Raw genomic sequence first — 22670 nt, forward strand, 5'->3', positions numbered from 1 at the left:
CTTTATGAGGATAAAGTTAGAATGTCATTAGAAAATGTAACCCAGTAACTTGGCATAAAACTATGTGGAAAAAATAAAAACAGATTCAAAACCCAAGGTTTTTTTTTTGAAAAAAGTCATTAAGAAAAAAACCCCCGATGAATTTATGAGAATAGTACGGAGCCCCTAAAGGGACATGGGGAAAAACATTTTTTTAAATAATATATATATATATATTTTTTTAGACATGTATCTCGTGCGCACGAGAAACTTTTTATAAAGTTATAAAAAAAATACAAATAAAAATAAATTATAATTTTTTTTATTTTTTTTTAGACATGTATCTCGTGCGCACGAGAAACTTTCTCGTGCGCACGAGATACATGTCTAAAAATAAAAATAAAAAATATTTTTAAAAAAATGTTTCCCCTCCGTAGAATAGTCATAGTATTGCCATACATTTTTTTGTGTAGCTACAAACTAACTAGTAATTTTAAAAATAGTACAAAAAAAACCAAGTAAATTAATCAGAATAAGTCATAAAGTTACAAGGGAAAAAAGCAAGTTAAAAGTATTACGTGGAATAAAGATTATGGAAATAAAGTCCTCTCATATTCTGAGAAAAAATAGCAAAAAAAAAAAAGCAATGACAAAAAAATAACTAATTAGTAATGAAGAATCATGGTTTAATGACAAAAAAGGGGGGGAGTGCTAATATCACACAGAAAAAACAGTAACCCGTCATAGGGGAGGGGAAAAGTATGAGAATAAAGTCATTCTATTACACAAAAAACTAATGATTTCATGACTATGAGAGAATACAGTACAGTTATAGTATACATCTATATTACAAGAAAAAAAGCAAATTGATGTAAAAATAAAGTCCTCATAATAAAAGGTACAAAAAAACACAAGTAATTTATTCGACTATTACGAGAAACTAATTGTATGAGAATCAAGTCATAACCTTACACCAAAAAAAACTAAGTGTTTTATAAAAATAAAGTCAGAATAGTATGCAAACATTTCTTGTAGGGAAAAAACTCAAAAGAGTCTTATGTCATGATAAACTCATAATTTATTTTATTCTTGTAACTTTTAGATTTGTTTAGAATTGTAGCATGTCGGCCATTACCTAAAGTCTATCACACGAGGGTAAACTAGAAAAGGTAGAAGAAAGAACATTTTAAAATGACAATAACGTATAATGAGTGCACTCTACCGTTACATTTCATGTGTAATCTCAGTAAATTCTCATGGGAGCACACTGTGCCTACAAAGTGCTTCTTCTAAAGTGTCTGTAACATTCGGAAATAAACCTGATAAACCCATTGGGGGCGGGCAATGAAAAACAAAACAAAAAAATGACCCATTTGTCTGCACGGAAAGCTCCAAGAGGAAAAGAAAAAGCGCAGAACATTTAAACTTGTTCTTTCATTTGCAAATCTCGGCGCAAATATTCGACTTTTCCATAAAGAAAACATGTCCTTGTATCCCTGTTTATTCATAATTCATAACTGAGCTCTACGGCACATTCCTCCTTACTTGGATCAAAATGTTCCTGTCAATACTCCAATTTCTTTACCTCTGCATGCGCTACTCATCTGGCGTGACACTCATTCCTGTTACGCTGGAATCGACCCATTAGCAGTATTAATGCTGGCTCGGGAGTTGGCTCCTTATCGCTATTACAACATTGGTTCTGTCGCTCATGTTTTAATATAGTTATTCATAAACCACCATATGGTCAAAGAGATCACACGACACCCCCGCTCCGGACAGGCTAACCTCCTCCAACCTCCGAGGACAAAGCTCCGAACTATGCTCCCAGTCTGTGGAACGCTCTCCCTGACCACCTGAGGACACCACAGACTGTGAATGCTTTTAAAAAAGGCTTAAAAACCCTTCTTTTAAAAAAAACGTTTTTTTTTAGAAATATGTGTGCTAGTTCTAGCTATTAGGCTGTTCTAGTTTTTATTTTATTTGACTATTTGTTTTACTTGTTGGGCAGCTATTTGTGGTTATAGCGTTGTTTTTTTAAAAGCACTGTAGCACTTTGAGGTTGTTTGTTCAATGTAAAGTGCTTCTACAAATAAAATCTATTATCATTATTATCTTATGCAACCTAAAACAGTATCAAACAATTAGGTTAATTTTAGTGAGTTTTAATAAACAACTGCCTCTCTCCAAAGAACACAGTTTAGGTAAATAAATACCCAGTGAGAGCATTTAAGGGAGCTTGATTAGGTTAGCAAATGAAAGAAGTACTGAGCAGGAATATGTTGGGGTAAGTGACAACAAAAGTAAATATTGTATATGCACCTATAGTAGATAAACCTGCACTAAACAGATCCAACATGACCACAAAAGTAAACATATTGTTGCATTATTACATACAGAAAATAGTATGTTTGTAAAAGCAGATTTTTGTACAGCTCTTGTATTGGGTATCTGGCAGGTGTACCTAATGACGTGTCCAGTCAGTGTATCACAATATTTCTGCAACAGCCATGGTAATAACAAGGTAACATTTTTATATGGCATACGTAAGTGTGTGTGTGTCATTTTCAAATGAGCAGGATACAGTCATATTAGAGCTCTTTATGGATTGCCATTGTTTTGCCCCCTTCTAAGCCTATACTTGCTATTAATACACACAAAAAAATTGCAATATTTTTCAAGAACACCAGCGGTGGGGGAAAAAAAGGCCTTAGAGCAATACATCACATTGTAATAGTGTGTCATACACTAGGGCCGAATATGAATATTTTTAATAACCAGCCAGGCAGCAAATGTTCAAAGTTTGATTTGTTCGGAAGAGAGTATTAGGGCCACACTGAAAAAAATATTACTAGAATTAAATAACATAATTATGTTAATAACATACAATTGTAAAATTACAAGGGGGGAAAAAGCTATATTTTAATTTAGAGTAAAGAAAAAAACAATTCTACAAAATTTTACTAGATTCAAGTCATATTATTACAAGGAAAACCACACATATTATAATAAATTGCATTAACATAATTAATTGCATTAATTATTAATAATTATAAAATAAATTTAATATAAATATTAATATACTAATAATCATTATATTGCAAGGAAAGAGAATACATTTTATATGAAAAAAACGTATTTTTTAAAAATTTTTTTTAGTAATTTTACTATGAGAAAGACAATTTTACGAAATACTCCAAATTTGACTCAAATCAAGTCGGAAAAAAACTAGGCAATTAAATAAGAATCAAGTCGTAATATTGAAGGAAAGTGTAACAATTTCCCTTGAAAAAAGGCTACAATTTAATGCTAAGTAATTTCACAATGAAAAATATATTTTACATAGTACCCCAAATTTTACGAGAATGAAGTTGGGTTATTATGAGGAAAAACCATGCAATTTAATGAGAATCAATTTGTAATAATGCAAGGAAAATAGTAATAATTTCACATGAAGTTATGACAAAGTACCAAAGTTACGAGGAGAAAAAAACAAGTCATCTTACATGAAAAAAGTTGTGATATTTGGCTAATTTTGACAGGAAAAAAAATGTCAGTAATTGCACAAAAACAACGTCATAATACTACGAGAAATGGGCGTTATGTTCAAGTGAAAAAGTCTAAATTGTACTTGAATAGAGTCATAACATTAACCTCTTAAGGCCCAAGCTGTTTGTTTACATGCTTTTTTTTATTTCTCTTTGCTATTTGGGCTTATTGGACCCTGATTAGAATAAAAACTAAGAATCATCTTAGTACTTAGTCCATAAGTACACAAACGTGTACTTTATGTTTAGTGACATGCTAATTCTTATTTTTACTTTTTTTTTTCAAATTCCATTGTATGTTATACTCTTCTGACACCACCAGATGGCAGTATAAGTGTCCACATAAGTGGGCATAAGACCCTAATTCAGTAGTGTACACAATTTTGGAAATAAAGAGCTAAAAAGGTGCTGTCCACGCATGTGGCCACTAAGCCTTTAGAGGTTAAGAGAAAGAAAAAAATTAATTGTACAAGAATGCAGTTTAAATATCAGGGTCAAATCTTACTATTACAGGAAAAAAAAGTAATCATTTCCAAAAATTAAAATTATGAGACAAATATCTCAATGAAGATGACTTGACTACTTTTGTATGATGACCACTTTTTAAACTGAATATTACTTTTTCCCCCCCTTATATCATTCTTTTAACTTTTTGATTGTATTATTCATAATATCACTACAGTATATGTATGTATTTATTTTCAGTTTGGCCCTGACACCAAGTGGTTACTACCCAAATAAAAATTGAAGGGTAGAAGAACAAAATCCAAGTGAAAATTATGTTTATGTGCTTCTTGATGTTTTTTTTTAGCCGTATATGCACGCCAGTTCCCCGCAACACAATGAATACGAAAATATTTGCTAGTTCATCTAGTGTCAACACGCCTATAATTAGCTAAAAATACATCAACACAAATGTGACAAGCTAGCGATGCAACCATGGCAACAGGTTGCTAACGCCGTGTTTAGTTTACAAAATAAAGCTAATGAGCTAATTACAAACCTTCACATTCTTTCCACTCCCTCCTGTCGCCATCCCTGAATTATTTTGCCGTGTATCAAAACAATTACAATAAAACTCTGGTTATATAAGCGTGTGTAGTTTACGAGCAATGCTTAGCGTCAGCCTGTTCATTAGCAGCACTACTGTTGCTACACGTTTACGGGATAAAAAATAAATCCTTTACTAAGTACAATGAAAGAAAACAAAAAGGCAGGACTAGTAAGAACTCCTGTCCATAAACTGCATTGTGCTTTCCTTTTGGTCAACCTCGCATGGTTCAACTGGCATTTTCCTTAATGTCCTTGAACGCCACGCAGCAGCATCCTGCAAGGTGCCATGCCACCTTGATAAGTAGGAGTTACACTATATTGCCAAAGGTATTTGGCCACCTGCCTTGACTCACATATGAACTTGAAGTGCCATCCCATTCCTAAGCCATAGGGTTCAATATGATGTCGGTCCACTTTTTTGCAGCTATTACAGCTTCAACTCTTCTGGGAAGGCTGTCCACAAGGTTGCGGAGTGTGTTTGTAGGAATTTTCCACCATTCTTCCAAAAGCGCAATTGGTGAGGTCACACACTGATGTTGGTCTGGCTCTCAAGTCTACGTTGTAATTCATCCCAAAGGTGTTCTATTGGGTTCAGGTCAGGACTCTGTGCAGGCCAGTCAAGTTCATCCACACCAGACTCTGTCATCCACGTCTTTATGGACCTTGCTTTGTGCACAGTCATGTTGGAAGAGGAAGGGGCCCCGCTCCAAACTGTTCCCACAAGGTTGGGAGCATGGAATTGTCCAAAATGTTTTAGTATCTTGGAGCATTCAAAGTTCCTTTCACTGGAACTAAGGGGCCAGGCACAACTCCTGAAAAACAACTCCACACCATACCTCCTCCTCCACCAAATTTCACACTCGGCACAACGCAGTCCGAAATGTACCGTTCTCCTGGCAACCTCCAAACCCAGACTCGTCCTTTAGATTGCCAGATGGAAAAGCGTGATTCATCACTCCAGAGAAGGCGTCTCCACTGCTCTAGAGTCCAGTGGCGACGTGCTTCACACCACTGCATCCCACGCTTTGCATTGGACTTGGTGATGTATGGCTTAGATGCAGCTGCTCGGCCATGGAAACCCATTCCATGAAGCTCTCTGCGTACTGTACGTGGGCTAATTGGAAGGTCACATGAAGTTTGGAGCTCTGTAGCAACTGACTGCGCAGAAAGTCTTTGCACTATGCTGACCCCTCCTGTCAGTTTACGTGGCCTACCACTTTGTGGCTGAGTTGCTGTTGTTCCCAAACGATTTAATGTTCTTATAATAAAGCCGACAGTTGACTTTGGAATATTTAGGAGCGAGGACATTTCACGACTGGATTTGTTGCACAGGTGGCCTCCTATGACAGTTCCACGCTGGAAATCACTGAGAGCGGCCCATTCTTTCACAAATGTTTGTAGAAACAGTCTCCATGCCTAAGAGCTTGATTTTATACACCTGTGGCCGGGCCAAGTGATTAGGACACCTGATTCTCATCATTTGGATGGGTGGCCAAATACTTTTGGCAATATAGTGTAGTTTGTCACAGTTTATATTTAGACATTCCGTGTATTTGTGGTATACTGAACAAGTTAGCACAAAATTATTCATTTGGCCAAATTTGGAGGTAAAAGTGAGAGTTAATTTGCCTCTTAAAAGGAAACACTTCCCTCTCATGGATGCGCGCCTCTAGTTAGATGAGCCCACAGCTTTGTAAAACAATAAATACATATTTTTAAAAAAGCAGGTTTTTGCTACATATGAAAATAAAGAATGTGAGTGTTATTGTTAGCACTGGAGCTAATATAGCTAAGCTAGTGTTGCTAGCATTTGTGTCCTCCTGTCCCACAATGTTAGTTTGTTGTATGTGATATTTGGAACCTAATGTGTTGGATTAATGCAGAGTTACAGTGTATATGTAAAAAAGTGGATAAAGTACATACCGGTAATAGCACTTTTTGGAGCCACAGCCTCGGACAAAAACACAGCTTACAAAATGGCGTGTCCCCGGGAGGGAAGTGTATCTTTTGGTCATCGCATTTTAGTGTCATCAGTGGAAATTGAAAAAAATAAAAATAAAATATACATTTTATTTTGAAAAACAAAACATTTAATTAAAATAGAAAGTTTTATTTTTTCGTTTCGAAAAGCATTAACTAGGTAGAAAAGACTGTTTAATTTTCATTGTATTGTTTATATAGGAAAAATTAAAACTAAAAAAAAGGAACCAAAAATAGGAAGTCGCTAAAAACAAGACCGGTCTGCAGAATGTGACGTCAAATACTGTGTTTCAATATAGGTCTTGTCTTGTCTTGTCTTTAAATAGAAACTTCTGGTGTAGTGGCCTTGTGGTTAGAGTGTCCGCCCTGAGATTGGTAGGTCCGTGAGTTCAAACCCCCGGCCGAGTCATACCAAAGACTATAAAAATGGGACCCATTACCTCCCTGCTTGGCACTCAGCATCAAGGGTTGGAATTGGGGGTTAAATCACCAAAATCATTCCCGAGCGCGGCCACCGCTGCTGCTTACTGCTCCCCTCACCTCCCAAGGGGTGAACAAGGGGGATGGGTCGAATGCAGAGAGTAATTTCACCACACCTAGTGTGTGTGTGTGTGTGTGACTATCAGTGGTACTTTAACTTTAACTTTCACTCGCTGCAGTTTTTTCGAGCATGGTTATCTGTGTGATGACAAATTGAACCGGAAGCAGTATTTTTGCCTTTCCTTTGCGTTCAGCATGTTTTTAGCATAACTGTAACATCTTTGTTCAGCAGGAGTCCTAAAAAAAAGTTTCGGACCATTTTTTCTATTTTTTTTTCTGAAACAAATCTTGGACAACTATTTAATGACCCTTTTTTATATATATAGGGCTCCTGCTGAACAAAGATGTTACAGTTACAGTATTTTTCGGACTATAAGTCGCAGTTTTTTTCATAGTTTGGCCGGGGGTGCGACTTATACTCAGGAGCGACTTATGTGTGAAATTATTAACACATTACCGTAAAATATCAAATAATATTATTTAGCTCATTCACGTAAGAGACTAGACATATAAGATTTCATGGGATTTAGCGATTAGGAATGACAGATTGTTTGGTAAACGTATAGCATGTTCTATATGTTATAGTTATTTGAATGACTCTTAACATTTAACATACCAGGCCTGTTCTCAGTTGGTTATTTTTGCGTCATATAACGTACACGTATTCAGCCTGTTGTTCACTATTCCTTATTTATTTCAAATTGCCTTTCAAATGTCTATTCTTGGTGTTGGTAAATTTCCCCCAAAAATGCGACTTATACTCCAGTGCGACTTATATGTTTTTTTCCTTCTTTATTATGCATTTTCGGCCGGTGCGACTTATACTCCGGAGCGACTTATACTCCGGAGCGACTTATACTCCGAAAAATACGGTACCTGAAAAAATTTAAATCCATAAAAGGAAAGCAGCCCAAAATTCAATTTAATGGCAATATTTTAATGAAAATCAACCATTTTTTTCTGTTTTAAAATCTGCCATATAAAATAAAAATCTAAAAACGGCCCTAGTTTTATTTTTTGATTTGCGTATTGGAATTGGAAATAGAATGAAGGAAGGTACATGGACCGATAGGCTCCATCTTACCCGCGACCCTAATAAAAATAAGCTGTATAGAAAATGTATGAATATTTTAAATTTCAGTTCAAATAAACCAATTGGTGTTTTGTTTTTTTTCAATTCCCACTCATGAAAAGACAATTTTAAATATGAAATATGGCATTAAACAATACATGCACCGATCATCAAGGCTTTCAATAAACTAGTGTGCAACCTCTAATACTTTAAAATTCATTTAAAATATTGTTTTCAAATATATTCTACTCAAAATTTTGCCTGGAGTATATCCCCCATGAGAACCAGTGAAAATTCTCAGGAGGATAAAAAATAATTTTGTGCTTTACTGTATGTAAGAAAGCAAAAAAACAACAACCATTTCATAAAAATACTGTAAATCACCGGTAGCAGAATATTACGAGTACAACCAAAAAAAGTTGCGTTGATTAAAAAGAGGTATCAAAAATGGCGGATACTTCTTGTCTGAATGATGTAGCAGGAAATAAACACCCCAACATGCTTCTCTGCGAGGTTAAGACTTCAGCGAATCATCAAACTGATGCTTATTGCTTTTTTTTAAAACGCTCCTCCCTCTCTGGACCAACACGTTCGGGGGTTGTGAAGAATCACACTGAAGAACATTTATTTGACTCCCTTTTTTTCTTTTTTACCTGAAGTCAAACCCGCATCTTCATGTCCGCTTGGCTCGATGTGAGTGGTTTTGTTTCCTATCACCTGGAAAAACTAAAAATTCCTCAGGGCGAGAGCAGCCCTAGCATGTCCGGGGTGACGTACTCTGCGGCTGCGAGGTCTTTGAGAGGGCGCTGGGACAGGCATGACGGGGCGGTGGGCGGTGCGGGGGAGGGGGAGCGTGAGGGCGGGTTGAGCAGAAGACTGCGCTGACTGTCGAGTTCTTGGACCACGGTGTAGGCCGCCACCGGGGCAAAGAGCTGGGGGGATGGCGGGGGGACGTAAGGCGCCTCTGCGGCGGGCGGAGGCTCGTTGGACTGGTAGCCCTCGTTGGGCATGGTGCAGTAAGCCTGGGTGTCGCCTGGGGTGTCGGGATCCAACACCAGCAGCTGAAACTGAAGCTCCTTTCGCCTCGTCTCGCTGGGCTCCTCCTCCTTCTGGATGCGGAGCTGCTGGCCGGGTGACAGCACCACGCCCCCAAAGGGCATGACGTTGCTGACCTGGGCATAGAAGTCCGTGTTGACCCACGTCGGAGGAGGTCCACTTTGACAGGGGACAGGCGACCGGCCCCCTCTCGCCGGGTCGATGCCGAGGGAGGCTTCTCTGTCGTCGGGTTGGCCCGGCAGCAGCGTGGACGAGAGTACGACGGCGTCTTCATCGGGCCGGTTCGGGTTGGAGCTGCGCGCCCGGTCGGCATCATCCTCAGGGAAGCTGATGCGGACAAGATGGTTGATAACAATTATCTCCAGATTCCATTCTAAGCGAGGAACAGAGAAGTACCTGACGGCGTTGGAGCACCCAGCCCTGTGTCTGACAGGCTGCGAGGAACTCAGGAGCCTCTCGGTGTCCGAGGCCTGGTTGTCCTCCTTCTCTCCAGTGTCAGGGTCCTTCACATCCACCTCGATGAATTCCACCCAAGGCTCATCCTGGTAGAAATCCGTTGAATACATGGGACCGCCAACCAGACCTCCACCACCCAGAATGAAGTTCAGCTCTTCCAGCTTCCCTTTCTGCACATGGATAAAATTGCACATTCTATTAAGAGCCAAAACAACACATGCATCTAAAATTCTAATGCTAATTTGTCACTGTTGTTAATTTGACATAAGGTTGATGCATGATGCTCCACAATGAAGCTCTTCAAGTGTTTTCATCACTCAGAAAACACTTGGTAGCATTCCATTTAATACCGCTCCTTTATTTTTAAAAGCACACGCAATAGACAATGAACAGGGAGTAGGTGGAGAGGGGCTGTAGGCGGTATGAGTAGTTAGGTATAAATAAAAAATAAACATCAGTTATGCAACACTACAAAGGTCGTATTACAATTAGTGCTGTTAAACGATTCTTTTTGCAATGGGATTAATCACACTTTTGACTTTGGAATAATTACTTGCATGATTTGAACTAACTCAAAAAAATTGTCCTATATTTGAACACAAATGCAACTTTATTGTCATTATGTTTTACTTGCACGTAGGGGTGTAAGGGTACACAAAAATTTCGGTTCGGTACGTACCTCGGTTTAGAGGTCACGGTTCGGTTCATTTTCGGTACAGTAAGAAAACAACAAAATATACATTTTTTGGTTATTTATTTACCAAATTTGTAAACAATGGCATAACATACATATACACACAGGGTCCATTGCCAGGGTTCATGTGGTCAACATGTATAAAATAAAAACTAAATAAGATAAGGCTCAGAATGGTTTCTTAACAAAACCTTTCTACATATAAAGTGCTTTTTTTGATTGATTGATTGATTGAGACTTTTATTAGTAAATTGCACAGGACAGTACATATTCCGTACAATTGACCACTAAATGGTAACACCCGAATAAGTTTCTCAAATGTCCACGTTAATAAACATTAAACTGCCTCAAGTTGTTGCTCAGATTAAATAAAATGACAAAACTTTTCTTCTACATACAAAAAGTGCAACATTAAACAGTTTCAAGTCAACTCAGCCTCAGATTAACTTTTCTCCCCCCCCCCAGCCTGGCTAACTTGGCAGTAAGAGAATATATGGGCTTATTGTTCTTCCACCATAGAAGTGGGTCAAAATCTAGTTTCTAATGCAATATGGTCTTAAATCTGCTGCTATAAAAAACATTTGTTATTGCTTTAGCCCTGCCTGACTCGCCGAGGAGAGGCTGCTTGAATGCGGTGGTGACGCTTCAAATAGGTTAGCATGTTTGACGTGTTGTCAGAAGCAGCTGCTGAACAATGTCGACAAACCTCCGTCCTCCAGTGTTGTATCGCGCAGCCAAAGTGTTCCCAAACGGGAGATCTTAACGAGGCAGGAGGGTCTTCCAGCTCTGGCTTTTACATGTTGTCGTAGCCCGGTCGCTGCTAGCATGCCGCGTGTTGTGCATTGTTTACACAAAGTGCAGTACGCTACTTAATATGTCCGTGTGGAAACTCGTTCGGTACACTTTCGAACCGAACCGAAACCCCCGTACCGAAACGGTTCAATACAAATACACGTACCGTTACACCCCTACTTACACGTCACGTTGCTCAAAACTTGGTAACAGTTTTATCTAAAGTCCAGTCAGGGTGTATTTTGATTTGATAGAGAGCACACTATTTTTATTGTAATATTTTCAAAATACGTTTGTTCTATTTTTGGCCAAAGTAAGACAAAGAAAACAATCTGAAGTTGTCATTATTTTAATGCCATGATTTTAATAGTCCGGCCCGCGTGTGCACAGATTTACCTCCATGCGGCCCCTGAGCTAAAATGAGTTGGACACCCCTGATGTACAGTATATGTCACAGCTGCAACATAAAGAGGGGTTCATATAATAGGGAGTAGATGCAGCAGAAAATAGACATTATAAACAAAGAGAGGTAACTAACATAGAAGCGGTCGGACAAATTAAAAAAACAACAACTTGAGACTTCCCACGGGCCGGATTTTGGACGCTGGCGGGCCGTATTCGAGTAGTTCGTAGTTTGGGGACCACTGATATACATACTTGCCAACCTTGAGACCTCCGAATTCGGGAGAAGGATGCGGGGGGTTGAGATGGGGGCGCGGGGTTGAGGTGGGCGGGGTTTGGTGGTAGCGGGGGGTGTATATTGTAGCGTCCTGGAAGAGTTAGTGCTGCAAGGGGTTCTGGGTATTTGTTCTGTTGTGTTTATGTTGTGTTACGGTGCGGATGTTCTCCCGAAATGTGTCTGTCATTCTTGTTTGGTGTGGGTTCACAGTGTGGCACATATTTGTAACAGTGTTAAAGTTGTTTATACGTCCACCCTCAGTGTGACCTGTATGGTTGTTGACCAAGTATGCCTTGCATTCACTTGTGTGTGTGTAGAAGTCACATTTATTATGTGACTGGGCCGGCATGCTGTTTGTATGGAGGAAAAGCGGACGTGACGACGGGTTGTAGAGGACGCTAAAGGCAGTGCCTTTAGGGCAAGCCCCCAATATTGTTGTCCGGGTGGAAATCGGGAGAAATTCTGGAGAATGGTTGCTCCGGTAGATTTTCGGGAGGGGCACTGAAATTCGGGAGTCTCCCGGGAAAATCGGGAGGGTTGGCAAGTATGCTGATATACATGATTAATGCAATACTTCTTGTGATTAATGAAATCAGTTAACTTGTTATTTTTGACACCCCCAATTATAATATTATATATAATATATACAGTATGTAAGTATATTTACAAAATGTTAATGGATGGAACATTTCAATAAATGAATTAAAATGTTAGTTGTGTTGTTTTGTAATCTTATAGCAAATTTATAAATGAAATAAATAAATAATTAAATAATACAATTAAACAATACATTTTGTTCATGACAAAAGTAATTGACAAGCACTGCCCTTACGCATTACTTTGAAATATGTGGACTATTCCACAAGTCACATTGTCTACAGAAAGTTCCATCATTCATTTATCCATCAAAAGGCAAACGGTAAGTTGACTTGTTCACACTTGTCTTTGATATATCTCACGATTTCTCAACTCTCACTGGGGGTAGGAGGGTGTTAAATAACACAGTCCTGTTACCTAAATTATTTTGTATGCTAATTGTTTTTTTTAATTAAAACAATGTAGAATCAATGCTATATAAATATGCTATGCGTCTATATTTTATGCACAGTATTTGCTAATTCTATACTAAAAAATCACTCCTGTTACTTCAGTCCTGTTACTGAAATTAGTCATCGTCGGCTGAGGAACCATGTCAAAAATAAGACAAAGTTACACATTTTGAGTACCGTATTTTTCGGATTATAAGTCGCAGTTTTTTTCATAGTTTGGCCGGGGGTGCGACTTATACTCTGGAGCGACTTATATGTGAAGTTATTAACACATTACCGTAAAATATCAAATAATATTATTTATCTCGTTCACGTAAGAGACTAAGCGTATATCAGCAATCGTCACACACACACGTCAACCAATAAAAATTTGGCGGGGGCGGTTCATGGCAGAAGTGCATTGTGGAAAAAAAAGATGCTACCTGCTACTACTTCCGTACCTATGAAAATTGATCATTTCAACATTGGCGGCAACTTATTAAAACTGAGAAGGGCTGAACAAAAATGGCACCGAAAAGGAAATCATATACTGCAGGTTACAAGCTGGAAGTAGTGAAATATGCAGCGGAAAACGGCAATCGAGCAGCAGAAAGAAAGTTTGGAATAAGCGAGAAACTTGTAAGGGACTGGCGAAAAATTTCCCCAAAAAATGCGACTTATGGTACTCTAGTGCGACTTATGTATGTTTTTTTCCTTCTTTATTATGCATTTTCGGCCGGTGCGATTTATACTCCGGAGCGATTTATAATCCGAGAAATACGGTAGTTGAATGTGTGTTATCAGATTTAGAATTGGAAAAAAGACAGTAATGTAAATTTATTTTGAAATACACACATTCATAACATAATAGAATACAATTTAGAAGTATAGCAAGATAAAAACTACATGTACCTTTAAAAGCTCTGGATCGACACCTTTAATTTTGGGCGCCGGAACCGGTGGCAACAGAATCAATAATAATCTGCAAAGATAGAGACAGCATTTTATTAATAATTTATGTTCTTTAAATGTGCGCACATGCGTGTGTGTGTGTGTGTACACACCTGTGTTGTTGTGAGACAACAATCAACATGACAAGTATGATGGTGCCCACAATCCCTAAAACGACGACCATTGTAAACAGAGAAAATGTATCTATAAAGAAATGAAAAACATCATCGCATTAAATTATACAAGGACGTTACAAATACGTGTGTGTGATGTGTAACAACAATAACAACAACAACAACACACTATCATCTTACCTTGGTTGGGAATCTGAGACACTTGGATGAAGATGGACTCACTGAAGTCCCCAAACTTAGTGAAAGCTGTCATCCTGCAGCGGATGTGCACCTCGTATTCTTTCTCGATCTGGAGACCATAGATTGTCTGCTGGGTGTGAGGCTGCACCTCCAGCTGAAAGAACACACACACACACACACACACACACACACACACACACACACACACACACACACACACACACACACACACACACACACACACACACACACACACACACACACACACACACACACACACACACACACACACACACACACACACACACACACACACACACACACACACACACACACACACACACGCACGCACGCACACACACAAACACACACACACACACACACACACACAGAACCGTTACAGTTAAACACACACACACTGAACAGCCACAACATAAGGCACACCTGCCCAAGCTAATAAGGTCCAAAACAACCAATTGTTTTTAACCACAGTAGCATCTGTGGCATTCAAACAACGAAAAGTCAAAATACATTCCCAAATATGCACCTTTATTCTGATCTGCACCAACATTTATCACTCAGAGTGGTATTATAAAATCTTAACAGTGACTACGTTTTATATTTACTATTTTGGTTCTAGTTTGATGTATCATACAGTGTACATTGGCGTAATAATAAAAAATAAAAAAACTACTGTTACTGTACACCAGTGGTTCTTAACCTTGTTGGAGGTACTGAACCCCACCAGTTTCATATGCGCATTCACCGAACACTTCTTTAGTGAAAAATAAAAAAACATTTTTCTTAATTTAATCTTAATTTATAAATATTAATCATGAAATTATGTTATTATATTAAAGAAATACTAATAGATATATTTTACAAACAGAAAGTTACAGGAATGTACACATGATCCCATGTTTACATCTCATTGTGCAACATGTGAATGTTTTAGGGGGAACTAAATGCAATATCGGAAAGGGGTACAAATTATTTCCAAAGCAGGACCCCCACCCAGACATACAATACTAGTACACAGCTCATGAAAAACATTATGTTGTGTTACTGTCATTGTAAGTGGGCCAAAACACTTATTTTAGAAAATAATCCCATGGAAATGACTGCTGTCATTTGATTATAGTAATACAACATTTAACTTGGTATTTAGTCAGGTTTGGGACAGGTGTGCTGCTAGTGTGGCCACGGTGTGCACATCTAAGTTAAAGTACCAATGATTGTCACACACTAGGTGTGGTGAAATTTGTCCTATGCATTTGACCCATCACCCTTGTTCAGCCCCTGGGAAGTGAGGGGAGCAGTGGGCAGCAGCGGTGCCGTGCCCTGGAATCATTTTTGGTGATTTAACCCCCAATTCCATCCCTTGATGCTGAGTGCCAAGCAGGGAGGTAATGGGTCCCATTTTTATAGTCTTTGGTATGACTCAGCCGGGGTTCAGGGCGGACACTCTAACCACTAGGCCACTGAGTAGGTCCACGCATATGGAAAATTAGAGGGAACATTGTTTGGGGGTATCCATAATACGCCGATAGGGAGAAGTTTTTATTTACACGATCAGCCGGGTGTGTCCTGACCTCCGCGGCGGAGGCTCCGCCGAACCTCTGAGGCAGACTCGCCGAACCCCTAGGGTTTGATCGAACCCAGGTTAAGAACCACTGCTGTACACTAACTTCAGTTATGTTAAAAGACAAAAAATGAACGGCCTGCTGCGTGTGAGAAAAAAACCTGTCAAGAGCAGGCGGGAGGGACAGCGTTTTTGCATCCACATGCGTATTTCCGCACCGAGAGTGTAGGCCAGACCTGGGCATTCTGCGGCCCGCGGGCCGCATCCGGCCCTTTGTGCGTCCCTATCCGGCCCGCGTGAGGCCAATTATAAATTACAAAATAAATTTTAAAAAGTATCTATGTCGAGTGTGCAATACAACGGTGCTGCTTTTGTTTTGAAAATCGTTATTTGTATTACTTCCGTGTGGACGTATGTGTGATTGTGAGTGAATGTGAACAACTGCAATTACAAAATAAAGTTGAAAAAACATCTATGTCCTGCGCGCAATACAACTGTGCTGCTTTTATTTTGAAAAGTATTATTTATGGGCGTGTGTCCGTGTGTAACCTGCGAGTGAAGGTGCACATGCAGCGACAAGTGATGCACGGTTTACACCCGAGACGCCAAAAAGAGAAAAGTTGATGAGGAATGCCGTGTTTTCAACAACACATGAACTGCAAAGCAACGTCCCCTCACCTAAGGTGCGTGCCTGCGCAATTGCGCACTGCTCAAGCGTCCGCTGCGCGCAGCAAGTATATGCCGCGCACCAAATCAAATCCCATCTGAATTATAAACAAAATAAACATATTTATTCTATGGAATTTTGCAATGCAACTTTGAGTGACAGTGACAACAAGCGGCCCTAATGGTGTTCGTCAACACCGTTCAATTGAACACCGTTCAATTATTGTAACGTCTATCGAGATGCTTCGAGGACAGGAATTATATCGATCACTTTATTGAACAAAACTGTTTATATTCGGACATAACCACACCAAAAACATGAGTAAAACAATTCTATCTCGAAAAACTAGTCATTTTCTGCCGTACAAACCAGGCCAAAACCAACTTGTCATCTGTCACCAACACGCATAGCACTAAACCACTGGTGCGTTTAAGGCCACACAAAAAGTCGGACAACTCAAACACCACACAAAGTTACACTATGACTCCTCAGTCATACGTGTGCTTATTTTACTGTCATTTATTATTAATGTTAATTTATATATATTAGTCATGGAATGCTGTTACACACACTATGTTGAAGTATTACTATTATTATTATTATTATTATTTATCTTACTGTATATATAAAAAATAATATTGAGCAAAATTTAATTGAAATATTGTCGATGTGGCCCTCCAGCAGTGCTCGGGTAGCTCATGCGGCCCCCGGTAAAAATTAATTGCCCACCCCTGGTGTAGGCTAACCCCGTGTTTCCACTAAATGCTCAACGGCTGTAGAATGGCGTTGCCATCATGGCGGACTCTTTGTGAGTTTTCACCAACCGCGGACCCCCTGCGAGTGGTGCCACCATGCATGTGCTGTAACGCATTTCTGCGTTAAATAGACACAGATTTTTTTTTGTCGTATTTTACACTTTGAAACATCCTAATGTGCAGGGAAGGACCTGAAGTCAACTAGTCAGATGTAATTTCACCTCCTAAACACAAATGGATGAAGAAAAGCTGAGTCTGAAGGTAAAAAATTAAAGAATCATACTATAGGCATATTCTAGACAGCTATTTAGGGGCCTATGTCATCTACCAGCTTATACGGTGGCCGGGAAAGCGGGGGAGTGGTTAGCGGGAGTTGAATGAGAAGTGTGTGTGTATACAACGCTCGCCAGGAAAGTTGTTAAAGTTGTGTTGTTGCTTGCGATAAAATAGAAAAATAAAGTTGTCGTTCTGAAAGGCAAAACTGTCATCTTCTCAACAACACAAGTCAGTGCTTCTGGGTATTGATGGACGGCAAACCTCGAGACGTTCCGCGGTGTTACCCTCAGCAGCCGTTACCCTCAGCAGCCGTTACCCTCAGCAGCCGTTACGTAGTTTATTTGCAACTGCAGACTAAAACTGTTTGTGATTCGCTTTATTACACAATTCCCCTTGTCACGTGATTATGCGAGGATTTCCGTGATAACGTAAACGTCCGCGCAATTTCGTCACACTGCGGAACCGCAACAACGGACATCAGAACGACAGTGGGGATTGGCGAAGGATGGATGGCGGAGACGTTCAGTTGTGGTGCCGCTCAGCAGTTGTTATGCATTCAGTGGAAATCTGGGGTAACGGTCAAACATAGTGTGCACACATTACTTGCACGTCAAAAAAATCATGCTGTAATTAATAACTTTGACAGCCCTACTTTTTATTTATAGTTACAACAAACCTACAACATATCGATTTCACAGTGCCATCTGCGAGATCGGGAGTCAGCAACCCGCGGCTCTCGAGCCGCATGCAGCTCTTTAGCGCTGCCCTAGTGGCTCCCTGGAGCATTTTAAAAAAATAATTGAAAATGGAAAAAGATGGGGAAAACATTTTTTTATGTTTTAGTATGTTTTTTGTTTGAGGACAAACATGACACAAACCTTCCCAATTGTTAGAAAGCCCACTGTTGATTATGTTTGTGTGTATGCTTCACTGATGAGAGTATTTGGTGAACATCGTTTTGTCCTACTAATTTCGGCGGTTCTTGAACTCATTATAGTGTGGACTGTGAAGCAACAGTTTGTTTACATGTAAAATATTCCACTCCTTCTTTGTCTAATTTTGTCCACCAAAAATTTCATGCTGTGCGTGAATGCACAAAAGGGAGCTTTGTTGATGTTATTGACTTGTTGGAGTGCTAATCGGGCATATTTGGTCAGTGCATGACTGCAAGCTAATCGATGCTAACATGCTATTTAGGCTAGTTGTATGTACATTTTGCATCATTATGCCTCATTTGTAGGTATATTTGAGCTAATTTAATATCCTTTACTTTTATCCTATTTGTATGTATTTTAGTTTTGCATGTCTCATGACACATTATCTGTATGTAACTTTGGCTATGTTCCAGACCACAGCAAACATTACCTCGCTTGCCAAAGATTGTAATGAATCTATTAAAAGAAGACAGCCTGCTGTTTCCTTAAACTTGGACATACTCATCTATACCTTTGACCATTAAAAGCCAATAATTTCCAGGAGTTCTCACCTTCTGAGTAGCCTCTGGTTTACTATTTTCCAATGTAAAAATGTGTAGAATAAATGATAAATGATAAATGGGTTATACTTGTATAGCGCTTTTCTACCTTCAAGGTACTCAAAGCGCTTTGACAGTATTTCCACATTCACCCATTCACACACACATTCACACACTGATGGCGGGAGCTGCCATGCAAGGCGCTAACCAGCAGCCACCAGGAGCAAGGGTGAAGTGTCTTGCCCAAGGACACAACGGACGTGACTAGGATGGTAGAAGGTGGGGATTGAACCCCAGTAACCAGCAACCTTCCTATTAAATTTCAACATTTCTGTCAACGAAGATTTGCTTCAGCCTGCGACACAGTCATTTTGATAGTTGGCTTCTATAGCTAATATAGACACTTACATCATTTGTTGTCTTCATTATAAGACTTATATACGGCTTTTCATTGTTTTGCGGCTCCAGACAGATTTGTTTTTTTGTATTTCTGGTCCAATATGGCTCTTTCAACGTTTTGGGTTGCCGACCCCTGTGCTAGATGGTGAGGTACTGCCCAATGCATCTACTGATTTATCCCCATTTTAACTTGTATTTATTGTTACACTTCTGACAGTGTCAATCAAAACCTATTTTGGGTACAGCTCTAATGTCACGACCAATAAGTGCATATTCCATTTTCTGACTCAGTTTGGGCAGAAATTCCTTGAGCCTTAAAGGCCCCTAACCTTTGAACTACAGCTCCCTCCCTCCCAACTTCCTTCAGGGGTTTCCCAGGGGGCTCAGCTCATGCTGCTAGTGCAACAAAAGCAACAACGCTTTGGGGGAAGGAAACATCCCGGTCCCCTTTTAGATTCACAATCCATGTTGATGTGTGTAACGGAGCGAGTGTAATCGTCACTTGAAGAGCGCTACATATATCTCTTTGGCCGCAAGGGTGTGTGCTGGGAGGAGTGGCGTGCTTTGAGCAGAAGAGGACGTTTCCCTCATGGGTGTTCTTGAACTGTCCCTCCGATCCTCCTCATGCTGGGGAATGTGCTCGTACAAGACAAACAAGGCGAGGAAGGTATTGAAAAGCCTCGAGCAAAAAAAGAGACTCACTGCCTCCCAGTTGGTGCCGTTCTTCTCCCTGTACTGGACCTCGTAGACCAGGCGCATCCAACCCACTGTGACGTCTGCCGAGGGGGGCGACTCCCACGTGACCATGACGTCGTAGCTGAGTCCAGAGGGGCTGACATTCAGGCGGGTCCAGTTGAGGGACACAGGGGGGTCAGGGCGTACTGCCAGAAAAACACAAAGTTTACCACAATTAGATCAATCAATAACATCACGGGTGCCACTTGAACAAATAAATGCTGTATTATCTTCACAATGCCAATGTTTGCATGGTCTTAAAAAGCCGAGCACTTACAGTGCTCTTTGTTTATCAGCTCGGTGTTGCAGGCGTTAGCTACTATGCTCAGTGCTATTTTGTGTGCTTTTTTCAGCCTTTTTAGAGCATTTTTTTTAGTTTCAGAAAGCAATTATATGTGGTTTGAAACTAGGGGTGTAACGTTTTGTTTTAACTACTATTCGATTACAATTTTTATTCAGGGTTGCCGATACAATTCAGAGACGATATTTGTTTATTTAGGACAATAAGCTCCGAAACGATTCAGTGAGTTGAAATTGATTCAGTAATTTTGTAGCCAAAAATAAATTAAGCCAAAAGAAATATTAGATACTGGACACAGCAGGCAAAGTTTTTCTATATTCTTGTTATTACTTGTAAGGAAATTACCGTATTTTTCGGACTATAAGTCGCAGTTTTTTTCATAGTTTGGCCTGGGGTGCGACTTATACTCAGGAGCGACTTATGTGTGAAATTATTAACACATTACCTTAAAATATCAAATAATATTATTTAGCTCATTCACGTAAGAGACTAGACGTATAAGATTTCATGGGATTTAGCGATTAGGAGTGACAGATTGTTTGGTAAACGTATAGCATGTTCTGTATGTTATAGTTATTTGAATGACTCTTACCATAATATGTTACGTTAACATACCAGGCACGTTCTCAGTTGGTTATTTATGCGTCATATAACGTACACTTATTCAGCCTGTTGTTCACTATTCTTTATTTATTTTAAATTGCCTTTCAAATGTCTATTCTTGGTGTTGGGTTTTATCAAATAAATTTCCCCAATAAATGCGACTTATACTCCAGTGTGACTTATATATGTTTTTTTCCTTCTTTATTATGCATTTTCGGCCGGTGCGACTTATACTCCGGAGAGACTTATACTCCGGAGCGATTTATACTCCGAAAAATACGGTAAGTGTGAATTATTTATGGGTACAAACAATCAAGTAAACAACTAGTAATGGTCAATGCATTCACATCTTACTTGAATAAAGCGCAACCAACACAAAAGGAAACTTTTTCTGCTCTCATTTTCAACATTCAAGACTTTTTGAAGTACAGCAACCAACATTTTAAGACTAGATTTACCTGCTACTTTTGCCACACAAAATTTTTTCAATTAATATAAATAGGTAACTGCAACCAAATCTCTTCAGGTTAAATGAGCAGGGCTTTGACCTGCTACTACTCTCATGTTTACAAACAGCAGTGCAGTAATATTTAACAAAAGAGCAGGTGTAATCTAACTATTGTGTGGCAACACACGGTGTTGTGTAAAATCCCACGGTGCCACAGTACTATGAGTAGGCTTGTTGCGTGTGATCAATAACATTGCGTGTGCAATAGAAAAGTGGCACAGACCGCCTTATTTACATGAGGGCTTTTACCTCGGAGACAATAATTTTCTGTATTTTCATGTTATCATGCCCGACCTGTGTGCGATGTGTTGAACCAGCAGCACACATCCACAATCTGTAACACTTTTTGTGACTCGCAATCGAGACAACAGAAACATATGCGCACTGACATTTAATTCTGTGCACGAGGCTGTGGATCGCATCTTCATTCAACACATTCATGCGTCTGGAATGACCCAAACACAAGAAAATGCACAATGAAAGACGTTTTTTCATGTATTATAGTTAGAGATGTCCGATAATGGCTTTTTTGCAGGTATCCGATATTCCGATATTGTCCAACTCTTAATTACTGATTCCGATATCAACCGATACCGATATATACAGTCGTGGAATTAACACATTATTATGCCTAATTTTGTTGTGATACCCCGCTGGATGCATTAAACAATGTAACAAGGTTTTGCCTCAAAACAGCAGCTTGGAATTTGGGACATGCTCTCCCTGAGAGAGCATGGGGAGGTTGAGGTGGGCGGGGTTGAGGTGGGGTTAGGGGGCAGCGGGGGGTGTATATTGTAGCATCCCAGAAGAGTTAGTGCTGCAAGGGGTTCTGGGTATTTTTGTTGTGTTACAGTGCGGATGTTCTCCCGAAATGTGTTTGTCATTCTTGTTTGGTGTGGGTTCACAGTGTGGCGCATATTTGTAACAGTGTTAAAGTTGTTTGTACGGCTACACTCAGTGTGACCTGTATGGCTGTTGACCAAGCATTCACGTGTGAAAAGCCGTAGATATTATGTGATTGGGCCGGCACGCAAAGGCAGTGCCTTTAAGGCACGCCCCCAATATTGTTGTCTGGGTGGAAATCGGGAGAAATTCGGGAGAATGGTTGCCCCGGGAGATTTTCGGGAGGGGCCCTGAAATTCGGGAGTCTCCCGGGAAAATCGGGAGGGTTGGCAAGTATGACTGGGAGATGCAACTGCTCTGTACTTCTCCCTACGTCCGTGTACCA

At 39.7% G+C, this 22670-nt stretch overlaps 1 protein-coding gene across 2 annotated transcripts in view; it reads right to left on the reverse strand.

Moving 5' to 3' along the window:
- Positions 1 to 400: 400 nt before the first annotated feature.
- ghra (growth hormone receptor a) overlaps positions 401 to 22670 on the reverse strand; it is a 129659-nt gene continuing 107389 nt past the window's right edge. For both annotated transcript variants that reach the window (XM_062025716.1, XM_062025717.1), the window contains exons 5-10: positions 19998 to 20176; positions 14143 to 14296; positions 13942 to 14032; positions 13790 to 13859; positions 9625 to 9854; positions 401 to 9555 (exon numbers count right to left, since the gene is read on the reverse strand). In XM_062025716.1, the coding sequence (XP_061881700.1) occupies positions 8910 to 9555; positions 9625 to 9854; positions 13790 to 13859; positions 13942 to 14032; positions 14143 to 14296; positions 19998 to 20176 (1370 nt within the window). In that variant the 3' untranslated portion in view covers positions 401 to 8909. The remainder of the gene's footprint in view (positions 9556 to 9624; positions 9855 to 13789; positions 13860 to 13941; positions 14033 to 14142; positions 14297 to 19997; positions 20177 to 22670) is intronic.

Source organism: Entelurus aequoreus, linkage group LG17 (assembly GCF_033978785.1).
Source record: "Entelurus aequoreus isolate RoL-2023_Sb linkage group LG17, RoL_Eaeq_v1.1, whole genome shotgun sequence".
Lineage (NCBI taxonomy): Eukaryota > Metazoa > Chordata > Actinopteri > Syngnathiformes > Syngnathidae > Entelurus > Entelurus aequoreus.